Source organism: Argiope bruennichi, chromosome 6, assembly GCF_947563725.1.
Source record: "Argiope bruennichi chromosome 6, qqArgBrue1.1, whole genome shotgun sequence".
NCBI lineage: Eukaryota > Metazoa > Arthropoda > Arachnida > Araneae > Araneidae > Argiope > Argiope bruennichi.
Window position 1 is genome coordinate 130805393 of NC_079156.1, and position 14972 is coordinate 130820364.

The 14972-nt window shown below is 30.5% G+C and overlaps 1 protein-coding gene across 1 annotated transcript; it reads right to left on the reverse strand.

Annotated features, from left to right (window-relative positions):
- Window positions 1-859: 859 nt before the first annotated feature.
- On the reverse strand, window positions 860-6334 carry LOC129972066 (methylated-DNA--protein-cysteine methyltransferase-like). The gene is made up of 3 exons (XM_056086046.1): window positions 6309-6334; window positions 2918-3039; window positions 860-1119 (listed from the first exon to the last, which is right to left on the reverse strand). Exons 1-3 carry the CDS (start codon window positions 6332-6334, stop codon window positions 860-862), a joined length of 408 nt encoding a protein of 135 aa, XP_055942021.1.
- Window positions 6335-14972: the final 8638 nt, after the last annotated feature.

The following is a 14972-nucleotide window of genomic DNA, read 5'->3' on the forward strand; positions in this document are numbered from 1 at the left end:
TTGTTCGCTGGTCTGTTTGTCATAAAGGCAACGTTTTATGTTAGACAAATGAAATTTGATATATGATTTTCACACTAAATGTGAAGATTTTCATTAAAATTTCAGCGAAATCTATTTAGAGAAAGTCCGAATAGATTTCGCTGTCCGGCTGTTCGAATATAAGTTAACACGATGACTACAAACCGGTAATACATGGATAAAATTCGGTACACAGATTTAACATCTATAGCATACATATCTATCAAATTTTGAGCTAAATACAACATAGAATTGTAAGTCTATCGATCTCTAATTTCAAAACCATGCAAACATAATTCAAAAACTCAATGACAAACACATACAATTCGGTATATGATTTTGTGACAGCAAGTGTGATTTTGTGTTTATTAACTATGTAATATTAATTAAAACTGAACAGTATTAAAAATAAATCTTAACAGCAATTTCTAATTTTAAAAAATCTTCGTTACATTTTGCTTTACTCATTTTTAGAATCAGCTTTTTCCTTTAATTCGAATTTTTAATTATTTTGTGGCCAAGTTATTTTCGAATTATTCAAGCTCTCCTATAGTAATAAAAATCAAATAAAAATTCAGAAAATATATATAAAAAAACAAAAGAAAAAAAACGAAAGACTGAAATTTAATATAAACTTTATTTTATCATGACATGTAATTGGAAAATTTAATAAATGCAATCAAAATTTTTCAGGAAACTTTTTTTAAAAAAAGGCTTTATTTATATAGACCTTTCTGAAACAAAGTTGTTAAGATACTTTCATTTACTGGCTCTTAAAATGGAAAAGGCAATCAGTGATGGTTCACTTTCAGGAACATAATGTAGAAAACGAACGTGAGGCTTATGGTTGAATGGCGCCTTCGTGTATTAGTAACCATTTCTTAATGTGGTTTCCACAAGAATACTGTCCCAATGTCCCATCGGATCGAACCACTCGATGGCAGGGCACTATCAGTGGAATAGGATTGGTGGCCATGGCAGTGCCCACTGCCCGTCCGGCGCCCTCGCTTCCACAAAGAGCAGCCAGAGCACCATATGACACCGTCTCACCCGGGGGGACATTGCTAGCCAATGTTTTCCATACGCATGCAGTGAATTTTCCTATGAGATAAAAGAAAAAAAGGTTAACTTCTCAAATGAACATAATGTTACTTTCCTTTTCGTTAAATTAAACTAGCCTTATAGTACAAAACCAGCCTCCATTAAGCAGGTGTATGAAAGAGTAATACACAGACATGACATAGCTCAAAACAACGAAAAAAAAAATGAATTTCATAATATAACGTATTGTGCCAAACATAAATAGCAAAAAGTAAAGCAAATGTAATTGATTGAAGAACAAAAAAAAAAAAAAAAATGAATAAATTTATTCAAAAAGTGCTTGAGATATTAAAAATATAGTATTAGTCGTCTTTGGCGACCAGTTGATTCACTGAGATTAATACTAATTAATACCAGCGATCGCTAAAATTAAGTTATTCTGCTTAAATATTTAGTGAAACGTTCTCTTAAGCAAATTATTTTTAAGATTCAAATTTTGGTACTTATATAACTTATACCATTATAGAAGTCTTAAACTATTTTCTACATTGTAACGTGTGTGTCTCTAATAAATTGTGAGCTCCTGTTAAATTTGAATTTTAAATTAAAGTCAAAGTGATTAAACTTTAATTAATACAAAAACTTTCACTGAACACTCACTGAAACCAAGCATGTGTATATATATATGAGTAAAGAAAACAGAATTGTTCGGCATCGAAGCCTTATAGAATAATTTTCATAATTTATGCAATAAAGAATTATTTAATAAAAAATTCTTTGATTCATCATAAAATTGAATTTTTAGTTCTACTTTCACAAGGATTTCGAAGACATAATAAAATAATATTTTCTTTCGATCAATAAATATATTTAAAAAAATAATGAATTCTAAATTTTATACCAACCTTTGTCCTGAGGAATCATATGCTGCGAAATATTCTAACTTTCTCATCGATATTGATAATTCGAAGATCAAATGCTCATATATCCGCACTGCAAATACATCATGCGCTGAATGGCAGTGCAGTTTTTATATTGTTACGAACCTGTGATGCTGCTTCCCAGCATAGTTGGTTCCATGGGAGGTTCCAGAGCTTGGCGACAAACTTTGCGACTTTGGGGCCAAAATAGATTTTACCCGAAATATCGAGAATTTCCCCGATTCGTCCAGTAGGAACCGAGATACGCCTCGAACGTTCCTGATTGGTTGAGAGGCTTCTAGCCCCGCCTCCTGGGACCTATAAAAGGAGGCAGCCGCAGCTGCTAGGACAGAGTAGTCGGAATCGACGGTAAAGAACTGGCCTTCCAATAAGCGGAGCAGCGACGGAGTGAAGCTAGTGCTGAACTAATTTGTGCGCTACTGTCTGCAGTAGAGTCTCGTTATATGCTGCTGTGTATGCTGTTGTTGCTGCACGTCTCGGCTGACGATAATCGTCTTCTGTGCTGTATATAGTTGTCGTCTTTCTGCTGTCCTGTGTGTCTTCGTGTAAATAAACGTCGTTGTTTCATTTTCTACTGTCGCCTGCTGATTGAGTGTTCTCCACACCATATAACTCCCACTATTCAAACGAACCCCGGAAATTTCGTAACAATATTCTGCTTAAATGCTCTCCCAAGCCCGCATTACTTTTAGAATTATTATGATATTCATCAATATCAAATTGTTTTGTGCAGACGCACGTACTCATAGATAGCCATTTTTAAAATCCTAATATTTTATTCTCTCATTTAAATATGATTAAATTTTGATACTGACTTGGGAATAATACGTCCATAGTGCAGTGTAGACAATATAAAACGCACCTATTGGGGGCAGAAACAACGAAGAAAAGAATTTTAATAGAAGACATACATTTACCTTTTGAGGCATAAACCGTAGGACAGATAGGAGGAAGAGACTTCTTTACAGATTCAAATTCAGAATCAAAATAAGATTTCAGCCATTGGATACATTCCGCCAGCACTTTATCTGAAGAAAACCTAAATAAAAACAGTTCTGGTTTCTATATTTTCCAGAATTATATATAAATTAAATTACCTAATAAAAAAAATTTATTTTAAAAAGTTATCTCTTCCTTATACAAAAGACTAGCGTTTTAAAACTTTTACAGAAAGAAAGAAAAATTAAAGGAATTACTCTTATTATAATTCTCTCTATTAAATCCCCATCCCTTCAACTCCAGAAATAATTTAAGTGGCATTAGATAATAAAAGACCTTTTCGATAAAAACGAACATTGTATAAAGCACTAAGAAAAATTATTCCATGGATTCCAAAAATTATGACCCAAAAAATTATTTTATCTACATATACCTCTATCTCTACTACTAATAAAGATGAATGTGTGCAAATGCGTGGCTCTGTAAAGGCCAGATCCATTTCACCTAAGGCTATCAAATTTGGCATATATATGTTTTAGTACGAGAGAACGTTCACCTCAGAGTGAGTTCTTGAATTCTTAACTAGAGTTTTAATTAATTAAAAATTAAGCAAAATTTGGGAATTTTTATGCGGTAACTTTCGAAAATATTATAGCAGAATTTTTTTTTTGTCTTAAAATACAAAAAAAAAAAAAAAAAAAAAAAATTGTCTTTTCAATGATGCAAAGTTTTTTTGCTACATAATTTTTTTTTCTATTTTTAATTATTTTAATCATGGAATTATATGTAATAGGAATGTATAAGGAATAATATGTAAAATATTGTGGAAATCATTTAAATATATTTGTAGCTTTTATAGAAAAAGCATATTTTGATGCAAATTTTAGCATTTATTTAGAAAAACTATGATTGTTCAAAAGAAAAAAATATTTTAAGTTTATTTTACAACAAAATATTTCATTGTTGAAGTGAAACCCAATCAAACCGTTCGCATTGTTGCTACTAGTATTTCATTTTAGCTTTTTTCCGTTGTTGTGATACAGATATGAGGATTCGGCGAATTTTTTCATGTTGAATATTTTTAAATATAAGACATGCCTTTAAGGTATCCGACTCAGTTCGGTGTGGAATTTTCCAAAAAATAATATTTTAATGTTTATATGATTTTTATTAATATAACGATAAAATGGTGAAAAGGGAAATCATTTATCATTTAAATATACATGTAGCTTTTATAGTAAAAGCATATTTTGATGTAAATTTTAGCATTTGCTTACAAAAACATCGATTGTTCAAAAAAAAAAATTTTTTTTTTTAATGTTTTTCATTTTCTTTGTACCACTACATGTGTAACATATTTTAGAGTGTAACTAATTATTACCACTACATGTGTAACATATTTTAGAGTGTAACTAATTATTATTAAAGTATTATATTCAAAAATAAAATTTTTGTGCAATATATGAAATTATCTATGAAATTTTGGAATTTTTCAAAACTATTTACATTAAACAATCATCAATAAATCCACTTCTAGAGCATTCAATATCAAATATACAGTTCATTACATTCTGCATAACATAACGCGCACTAATTATAAATTTTATTAAAGATGTCTTGATTATTTTTTGAGATATGACGATACTCGTACAGTAGAATTATGAAAACCTTCGTTCTTCAAAAAATGCATTTAAAGTTTTTAAATGCTTACAAATAAGCATGACTTGCATATCAATAATTTATCATAATTTGATTTCTGACATAGAGACAAAATAAAGATATAATTAGAAATAGAAACGTTAATATTTTTTGAACCTTCAAAAAAATAAAAATTCGAATTTTCATCCAAATTCATGTTTCCAACCTAGTCGGATATCTTAATAAATATTTTGATTTTTTTTTTTTTGTATTTAAAATTAAATTTTAAGTTTATTCAGATTCAAGAAATGGTGGATTTTTTTTTTTTTTTTTTTAAGTTTTTGCATTTTAAAATCTTGCTACTTTTTCCTGCGATATAAATGAATGAATAAAGGTGCAGTCAGAAAATATTTTGAGCTTATTTTACAGCAATATTTTGAAAAACAGAATAATATAAGAGTTTTGAAATAATTGATGTCATACATTATATATACATATATCAAAATTTGAAGTTTAAAACTAATTTGTTGAGGAAACAACAGGAATTTTTAGCACCCATTAATCCCGGTGGACCAGCTGATCACTATAAACGACTAGTAAGCTTTTAAAAAATGTCCATCTGTATAAAACCTTATAACGATAACTTGAACTAGACTTAGTGTAAATTTTCATCCATTTCATGAAATAATACACAAAATATTTAATTTATGTTCAAATATTATTGATGAAAGTATCATGATTGAACGGAATCTAGAAATTAACAAAATAGTTCACGTTATGTCACTGTTACATGATAAAACTAAATGCATATACCATGTAAGTTGTTTTACGTTGTGTTGCAATGTAATATTGCAGCTCCGCACATAAAGGATGTACATCGGATTTCACAATAAAATTAGAGCGTTAATTTGATGTGCATCATGTAAACATAAAATGGCCACGCTGAAGCTTCCTTTCTGACTGTGGTTCCACATTTTATTTAAAATATTTCTGTCATCAGGTGATAAAATTTGGGACGGTTATACCCTTGAAAATTATCGATAATGCAAGCTATAAACGTGCATGCAATATTCGGGTTTCTTTCGTTGATTTCACAATTTGATCTTGATTTCTCGCTTGATTGAACGAAAATGAAGAAATATCTAGCGAAGTCAGCAGCAAAGGAAAAACTTTCCACTATTTATATAGTATTACACAAAACTTTCTCGCGTACTCATTAATAAAGATATTATCTTCCTCCTTCTCCTTGAATAAAATATTAAACTTGAGTGAAACCGCAAATACCTTTGCATGGTTTAGTGAACAATAGTTTCGAAATATTGATCTTAAGAGTAAATTTAGCATTTTTACTGAATCTACATTGGAATTAATGGCGTTTTTTTTTTTTTTTTTTTTTTTTTTTTTCATTTACCTGACATTCAAAATCTCAAATTCGAATTTTTTGACTATTACAATATTTTATCGATATTTCGTTTAGGAGAAAATAAAAATGACTATGTAACATTCGGATTTTTTTCCCTCAGTATCCGAATATAAAAGACTATACGCCGTTCGATGGCATCTTTCATGAAGTTACTTCTTTTTGTTGTGATTTTGACTTTCGGCTTAACTTAACAAAATTATTTTTTATCCCGCAAAAAAAAAAAAAAAAACCCTCAGCAAAATTAATTTTCTCTTTATTCCCTGATTTATCAGCAGCCATGCCTTATGTGGGAAAGATGATACTCTTACCCACATTCTTCAGCTGCAAATAGCATGATGGTTCTCCACGTTATTTTATTTTGTAGTGCATCTATTTAGGCTGGTGCTACATGGTTGCTCCACGATATTCAAATCCATTCATTTCTAGAAATATAAAGCGTTTACTCTCTCCTATCCTTCTTCAAAACCCGATCCCCTCCTTCCACTTTCTTTGAATTCCTCAATGAGAATCTCGATAAAGTACAGAAATTTTACTCTTCGTTTAGCATTTATTCACGAGAGAGTCATGGTTGCCATCTTCACCCATTAACTACTGCTGCTATAATGTCAGCAGAGGAGGTGCAAAGCTCATTCCAAATTGCGTGAGGAAATGGAAATGGAGACATATTTCATATCGAATCTTGCATTCTATGCCACGCCAATTCTGGCCCGTTTCCACACAGATAATCGCATTTAGCATGAAGTGCTCGTAATGGGTTGGCTCTATGACTACATTGCTACTTAGCAAATTTTATTGATGGTAACAATTTTTTTTTTTTTTTGAATCAGGGCCAGATTAAGTCATTTAGGGACCCCTTAGGCGATGAAATCTTGATAGGCCCCTTTTCCGATCTCTAACTTCTTACATCAGATATTTTATTAATCTTAACTATTTGTATAAGCAGTTTTATGAAGAAAATTCTGATAAACTTAAAAATCATTTAATTATAGGTCTCTTTCAATATATTTGACTTCAGTGCTTTTTATAAGGAAAAAAAAATCAAGATTAAAATTTTAAATAAAATAACAGAAAAAGCTTTTTGAACACAATCTAGACAATTTAATTACAGAATCAAAAATCTTTAAAACTTTTTTAAACAAAAGAATGTAAAATAATTAATTAGGAATATTAAAAAATTATTTTATCATTTATTCGATAGCTGATTTGAATTTGCATAAGTTCGTGCGTATGGTCCTTGTAAATTAAATGAAAGTTTAAAATTAATATATTCAGGAAATATCGTAAAAGATCCATTCGAAATTTCGGAAACTCCTAATTCGTTGTCTATTTTGCCTTGATAATCCAGACCATGATATCAGTCATCAAAATACAATCTCTCTGTTATGGTTTTAGACAATCAAAATTATCCTAAACAGACAATCCTTAGACAATCAAAGTTATGTTTCATTCTAATTTTATAATGGCGTAAATCATATTTAGATTATATCCAAATATTTTTACTGTTCCTCCTCTGGATTATTAAGTAAAAGCATTAAGAGTTGTTATTAAACCCGAAATGAACTTCTGCAAATCAAAGCACGCATCAACAAAATCTAAGCGATTAGTATTCATCTTACTCGGTTCGTTCATCGTAAGAGATCATTAGGATCCAACTCAAGCTATTGCCCAGTGTCACTTGGACGAAGCACTTCCTATATTATTTCAAACCCTTATTCTGTAAGAGTTATTGACTTCCTTATAATCCAGGATCATGAACGTATGTTTATCAAACCTCTCGATAGTCATAATTGTCTCTGGAAAGGATCATAGGGATATCTACGCATAACACACATTATGGAGGAAAGTTTTAGTTAAGTTCCGTTTATGGTGTGCATGGAACTTTCTAAAGGTGATCAGTCCCATGAAAACATAGTGTATTGAAAAATTAAATACCTGATGCATCCATCTTTTAAATTTTGGGATGTTGCGACTTTACTTTTTTATTCGTCTTGTAAACTACACAAATATTAAGTAGAATATTTCTTTAGATTTCAAAATCGGAAGAAAAACACATGATTAAATACCAAACGAAACAATGAAAATAATTTGAATTTCAGGACAACAACGTTATCTATTATTGGAAATATACATATCTTAATAATTTGCAAAATTAGTTTAATTATATTAACGTCCCTTTTTAAAGCAACACTAGGGCTATTTTGGGACTGATCTCGTAAGTTTGAACCGCGGTCAGATGACGATGACGACACTTGAGCTGGCACCTCCTCTCCAAACTTCCACGCCACACCGGCGGAAGGACACTTGGAACGGACAGATTTAACATGAACCAAACCCGCTTACATAACGGTTCTTCTATGGAATCGAGTCTCAAACCTGTTAACCATCAAGTTCCGAAGCCGAGACCTTACCACTAGGTTATCGCGGCCCAATAACTTGCAAAAATCCACACAACTATTAAACTGGTATCATGGAAAAAGAAATTTTTTATAATTTTGAAATGATTCAAAATTTATTTTTGTGCGACATTATTTTTGGAAGTTATCGCGAAAAATGTCAAAGTCAAAATTCACCTTAATTTTTTATGGAGTAAAAATTCCATCTATAGATTAAAATTTAATCCATAAAAATTAATTAATTTTTTATGGATTAAATTTTGTAATTCCAACTAAAATTACAAAATTCCTTCTAAAATAACATTTCCACCCTCCAAAATATTATGTATGTACCATGTTTAGTAACTCTAAATTAAACGGTCTGGCCAATAGAATGCTAACACACACACTTTAATCTTTATTATTAGTAGAGATAATTTCTGCTATAACCTTTTTTTGTCTATTTAACTTTTTTTATTTCACTCCAATTTAAAAAAAAAATTATAATTATGGCAACGATCCATTTTCTAAATTCGAAATTAACTCAGTTTTTCCTTATACAATTATTCAAATATCATTCTTGCAATTAATTTTATTTTCTAATTAAATCCATTTCAACTATGACGAGGAATTGCAAGATTCTAAAATCAAATGAAATTCCTAACTTCCGCTCCGTTGCCCTACTTCTTTAAATTTCACGAATTCTTTTTCAAGTCAATGAGTTATGTAACCAGACTGCTAATTTTAAAAAAGTTCCATTCGGGTGGGGGAGTGATGAAAGGCGATTTTTCGATAAGCAGAACACATTAAAGCTTTCATTCTGATAACCAATTTATTTTATTCTGAGAAACGGAGCAAGATTTTTTGGAACATAAAAAATAAATTTTCTTACATTAGAAGATGTCAAAAACGTAAATTTACTATTCATGTTAAGTGATCTAAACCACGCTATTTGTAGTAACTAAAAATCTAATTATTGACCGAAGGCCTATTTTGTCTTGATACTATTCAATACAATTACATGAATAGACTCATGTCCCCCCCATATGTTTTATCAATCAGCTGTAATTTTATTATTAATAAGTTGTTTTTTTTCTTATTCTAGATGATTTTCATTATTTTTTATCTTTTGTTACACAAGAAAACACAAAAATTATGAAACTATCTCTAAGATGCGTTTCATTCTGAAAAAAAATTTTATAACATCGTTTCTGTTTTTTACTTCTCCGGAAAAACAAAGCAACAGAAAAAGAAAGTGTTACAGCTGGCCGAAAATTCGATCTCGGGATTTTGATGGATTCCAAGTGTCAAATGTCCCTGAATCGGAAGAAAAAGAAGAAATTTTTTTGAACACCATAATAATGCAATGAGGCAGAAGAGTGAAATTTGGAACACGGTCTTTTTTATTATTATTATTATTATTATAATTGGAGATTTGTCAATTTTTTTTCATGAAATCCGTCAGTGTGATATTCGTCGCGTAAATGGGAGAAGCGGTAACTCACAAATGCAATGCATTGAATGGATCAAATCTGATATATAGTTGTGCATCAGATTTTTCAAATCGCTCAAATCCATCGAAATGTCTAGTGACAGTCGGTTAATATTCACGCATTTGTGAACGCCATAACTCAAAAATGCACCAGGAAAAGTAAACATCTTGTTATCCTGACATCATGACTGTAAATTTGTGCCAAATTTCACACCCATCTGATCAAAGGAAAAGAATTCAAATGCATATTCAATTTTCTTCATTGCACATGAAGCTTCACAGAAACTGTGCTATCCTGTTTACATATATAAGAAAATGAGAAGAATATTCATGAAAGTTGACCATTAAACGGACTGTTCCTTGTCGGCAAATCTAATAATGACTTAGTTTTATCTAATGTTGCAATAAAAAAAAGAAGCTCAATAAGCATTTGCAACGTCTATGAATGTTCATTCATGTGTTCTTAAAAATGTGGTAAAAGTAAAGTTTAAGGTACGGACCCTCGCCAAAATATCGCCAAATGCTACAAAATTTGCCAAATGTCCTCCATCTTAGATTGCTCCAAAATGGCGCTATTTTTACTTAAAAAATGATTGTGATGGGAGGGCCAGCCCCCCCAACCCCCCGACACAGAATAATTAAAATATCCTTAAAAAAACTAAATAAAGCAATTTTTACTTAAAAAATGATAAAACAGACAAAAAATTAACCCTTTTAACGATTCTAATGGGGGGGGGCAGCCCCCCAACCCCCCGATTAGCAAATATTAAACATATTTAAAGCACAAAAAGAATACATAAAAATGGTACCCTTTCTCACAGATCTTTTAATGTAGTGCACACTATCACGAAAAACCAAAATCCATCCATCATTCAAATCAATCCTTTCAACCAAATTCATCTTTTTCCCACATTTACAACACACATACTCATTAGCAATCAATTTCTCATTCATACACCATTTGATCACATCCAGTTTCGGAGCCTTCCGTAAGTCCAAAAAAAAAAAAGAAAGATCATACAAACCAGCATCGTCATCGAATTGTTTTTGGATTTGAAAACGAGGCAATTTTTTACCGATAAATGTTAATTGCAGAGAAATCCACATCTATTCTGTATCTTTGACATGATGCAGCATTCGATTCTGGAACGAACCTTTCGCTTTTGACATACAAAAATTATTTTTCTGTTATAATGAATGTGGATTTCACATAAAATCAAATCAGCATTTTAGATCTTTTCATAGCTATATTTCATTTTTTGAAAACCTCTAAATTTTCCGATATTCTTTCGGTTTCAAATTTTAACTTTGAAAAGTTCGGGAGAAATTCGAAAATGAACCCACACTTCTTTCTCACGAATAATAAACATCTCATTGCTCATTTATAAATCTGGATTTCATACGTTTGTCAGTATTTTTGAATGAATACGTTAAATATAAATTTTCTTCAAAAAGTAATATATATTTGAATTCAGTTTCTTTTATAGCTATCATTTTTGCAACAAGAACAAGAAAATAGCAAATCATAAAATAAATCCGAGCCATATGATTAATAAAACTTTTTCTTTTTTAATTCTTTAGCCATCAGTAGTATTTTTCACTGTAAATCTTTCAAACAAATACATTCATTCAGCTTTTGCAATATTATATAAGCAGTTATGCTAATGAGATCCTTCTCTTAAACATTCATTTTAATATAAACTGCTATCGCAAAACAAAAAAAGTTAATTCATATAGTAAAAAATAATGATGATGCATAATAGTTACAAAGTATTAACATTTAGCGTTTAGAATTTAGCAGTTTTACTGAATTTATCGCGTGATCCTTGGCGACTGTTTTGGCGCTGAATACCTGGCACACGATTCATAGCATTAGAAAATAAAATTAGTATTTCAAGCTCGTTTTTCCCAACGATAGAAATTTGGAACAAAACTACCCTTGTGGTCACAAAATCTCGTATCAAATGTGAAATATTTAAGTCATGGCGTTTCTGAGTTATCGCATTTACATATTTCTGAAAGTACAGACCTACAGACGGTCAACCACTTGTTGGATTTTGCTGCAAATTTAATAGATATCTACACTATAGATGTTAAATCTGTATGCCAAATTTTATTTATCTAGCTCTCCTCATTTTGTAGTTATCATATTAACTTATATTCGAATAGCCGGACAGACAGAAAATTCCCCTGAACACATTTTATTCAAAATATGTTAAAACTCTACATATTTGATATAAAAATCGTATACCAAATTTTATCTATTAAGCTCAAAGCGTTTTTTAGATAACTTTAAACATACAGACAAGAGAAAAGAAATATTTAACATGAAAATTAACTTCAATAAAATAAAGTAGATAAATAAATGGATAAAAATAGAATAATAATAAATTATTTATTCAATGAAAATAAGTCAGAAAAACATTTCATTTGACACTATTTTAAGATGAAACATAGCGACATTGATGCTAAGTTCAGTTTCTCTACATTTAAAATTCATCAAGGTTTCATTTTTATTATTATATTTGTTCATTTTATGTCCTTGGTGATCGACACAATGCTTTTGTGTTAATAGACATTCTTTTAAGACGCTGGGATACATATGCCTCAGTCACAATAATCAAAAGCAATATTAAAAATAATGTTTTCATTTCATTTTAAAAACTTTAATCTCTATAAAGAAAAATGAGCAAGTAAATAAAATTGATATAACAAAAAAGTCTTTTTTTTTAAAAAAAATAATGTGATCCGGCAAAAAAGGAAATAACTTAAAATCTGATTCATTTTTAACTCATTGACATTTTGAAATATTCTTTCATTTGAGTTACTATTCAAAAAGTAACCCGTTTTAATAGCTTTCAATGCAGAAATATGTCGAGTCAAAAGTAGCATGACAGAAAGAGTGCCAAGCTAAAAAGATCATCTTAGCGTTTAGAAAAAGCGCAGAAGATTCCCGCAGCTCGATATAAAAGATTCCTCTCCCGATTCCCGGAAGATGAGATTTCCTCCCCCGTTTTTGACTTCTGCGGTCTGAGCATGACGCCAATCGATGCGGCATTTATCGATCCGCATCTAAAAGCGGAAGAAACAGGTGAACATCATTCACCTGTGATAAATGATGTTTTCTCTCTTCAGTTTTCGGACAGACAGATCGTTCAAATGCAGTGGGTGGCATGACTCAAAAAATTGTACCATGTGAAATAGAAAGGAATTTATTCACAAAAAATAAATAAATAAAAATAGTCCCTTTTTTTTTTTAAATTACACCCCGTTTTTTAGTCATCCTGTTACCACCTATCTAAGCCATATAAATAGAAGTATTGTAACTGGTTGAATAGTTCCTGTTTTCGGGTATTGTGCTTTTATGCTGATAGTGGAGAGCTTTGAAAAATAATAAAATGAATCATTACCTACAGACTTTTTCATCGTTTTGCTTTCATTATTGGACTCCATTTGGCGTCCTTATGGAATAATACTATTTCCCAGATGCTACATTGATATGGAAATGGACCCCAAAAAAATTCAATATATTTTCGGTTTACAGAACTTTGCAACGAAAGAGAAGAACATGAGTGTTGGCACTCTATAGGACTGACTGTTTGACTCGGCTACCAAATTTGATATAGATATATTTTGTGGAGCAGAGATGCATACCAAGGAGCGATTTTTATAGTTTTTGATTAGAATTCTAATGAATTAAAAATAATCAAGATTTTGGCGATTTTTCCACGAAAGCTACCGAAAATATTACTGGACAAGATTGGTTTTTAAATCATTTTAAAATTGTATTTTCAATGATACCAAATTTACTTTCGTGCAAATTTTATAGTTTTAATGCAAAATATAGAGAAAGTATAATTCGTAAAAAAAAAAAAAAAAAAAAAAATGCAAACTTGAGATGTGGGCAAATTTTCACGATTTAAACCTCTCTTAGTTTGAAAAACGCATTTTTGGCATTCTATCTGTATGCTTGCCTGTAATAAAGATAATTTAAAAACGCTTCGAACTAGACGAATTAAATCTGATGCATAGTCTGTAGTAAGGAGAATTCCTCCAGAAGAAGTCTCTGTTCGGTCGTCCGAATAAAAGTGAAGAGAGCTAGATGAAAAATACTTCGGTACATCGATTCAACATTTAAAATGTAGATAGACACCCATCAAATGTGGAACTAAATCCGAGAAGGGGTGGATCATGTGTAGATCTGTATTTTCACAAGCATGTCAACACGATCATTCAAAACCTTAAATATATCAAATTCTGTAGATCATTTTGCTATTACAAATCTAGTTCTGTGTCAAATTTTGATTTCAATAAATGGTAGGAAAAAAACGCGTCTTAAACACATATTTACATATATTTTTACACAATTGTGTATATTACATAGACACAATTGAACATATATTTTTGGGTACTATCAACTGAGTGTTGGAGATAAATCGCCAATAATCATATGATAGATTCATTAAAAGAGGTAAATGCATGTCAATATTTCATAACTATTGTTCGCCAATGCCATGCAAGGCATTCATGACCTTAAACAAGGTTCAAAGTTTGGGGAGGCCACATCCATTGGTATAATTCCTTTTTGTATCATTCCTTTTGCATAAAACCAAAGAAGTAATGAATAATTAAAACTACAAAAATGTGAAGCAAATGAACCATTTAAGCCAACTATCTAAGAAATGCAAATGCTTTCAAAAGATAAAATTCAAAAATTATCTTCTTTGCATATACTTATCACTTTTAGTGATGCTTACAATATATTTAGTAAGGGGGGGAAAAAGTGGTTTATTATAAACATATATCATTTATATTTTAGTAAACAATTGAGTCATTATTTATCGGATAATCAACATACTATTCTCTGAAAACTTTAGAAGTGATATTCCCTTTTACAGTTAATACATAAAAAGAAAAAGCAATTCATCACCAAGGTTTAACAATAGAAAACCTTGGTGATGAATTGCTGATGATGAAACGAATCTTGGTGATGAAACGAATCGATAAGATAATGGAATTGGATTGCATGTCACAGAAGATCGAAAAGCATTATTTCAAATATTACTCAAAAATATTTTCAATTAATATGTTGAAAAGATAACTTCGTG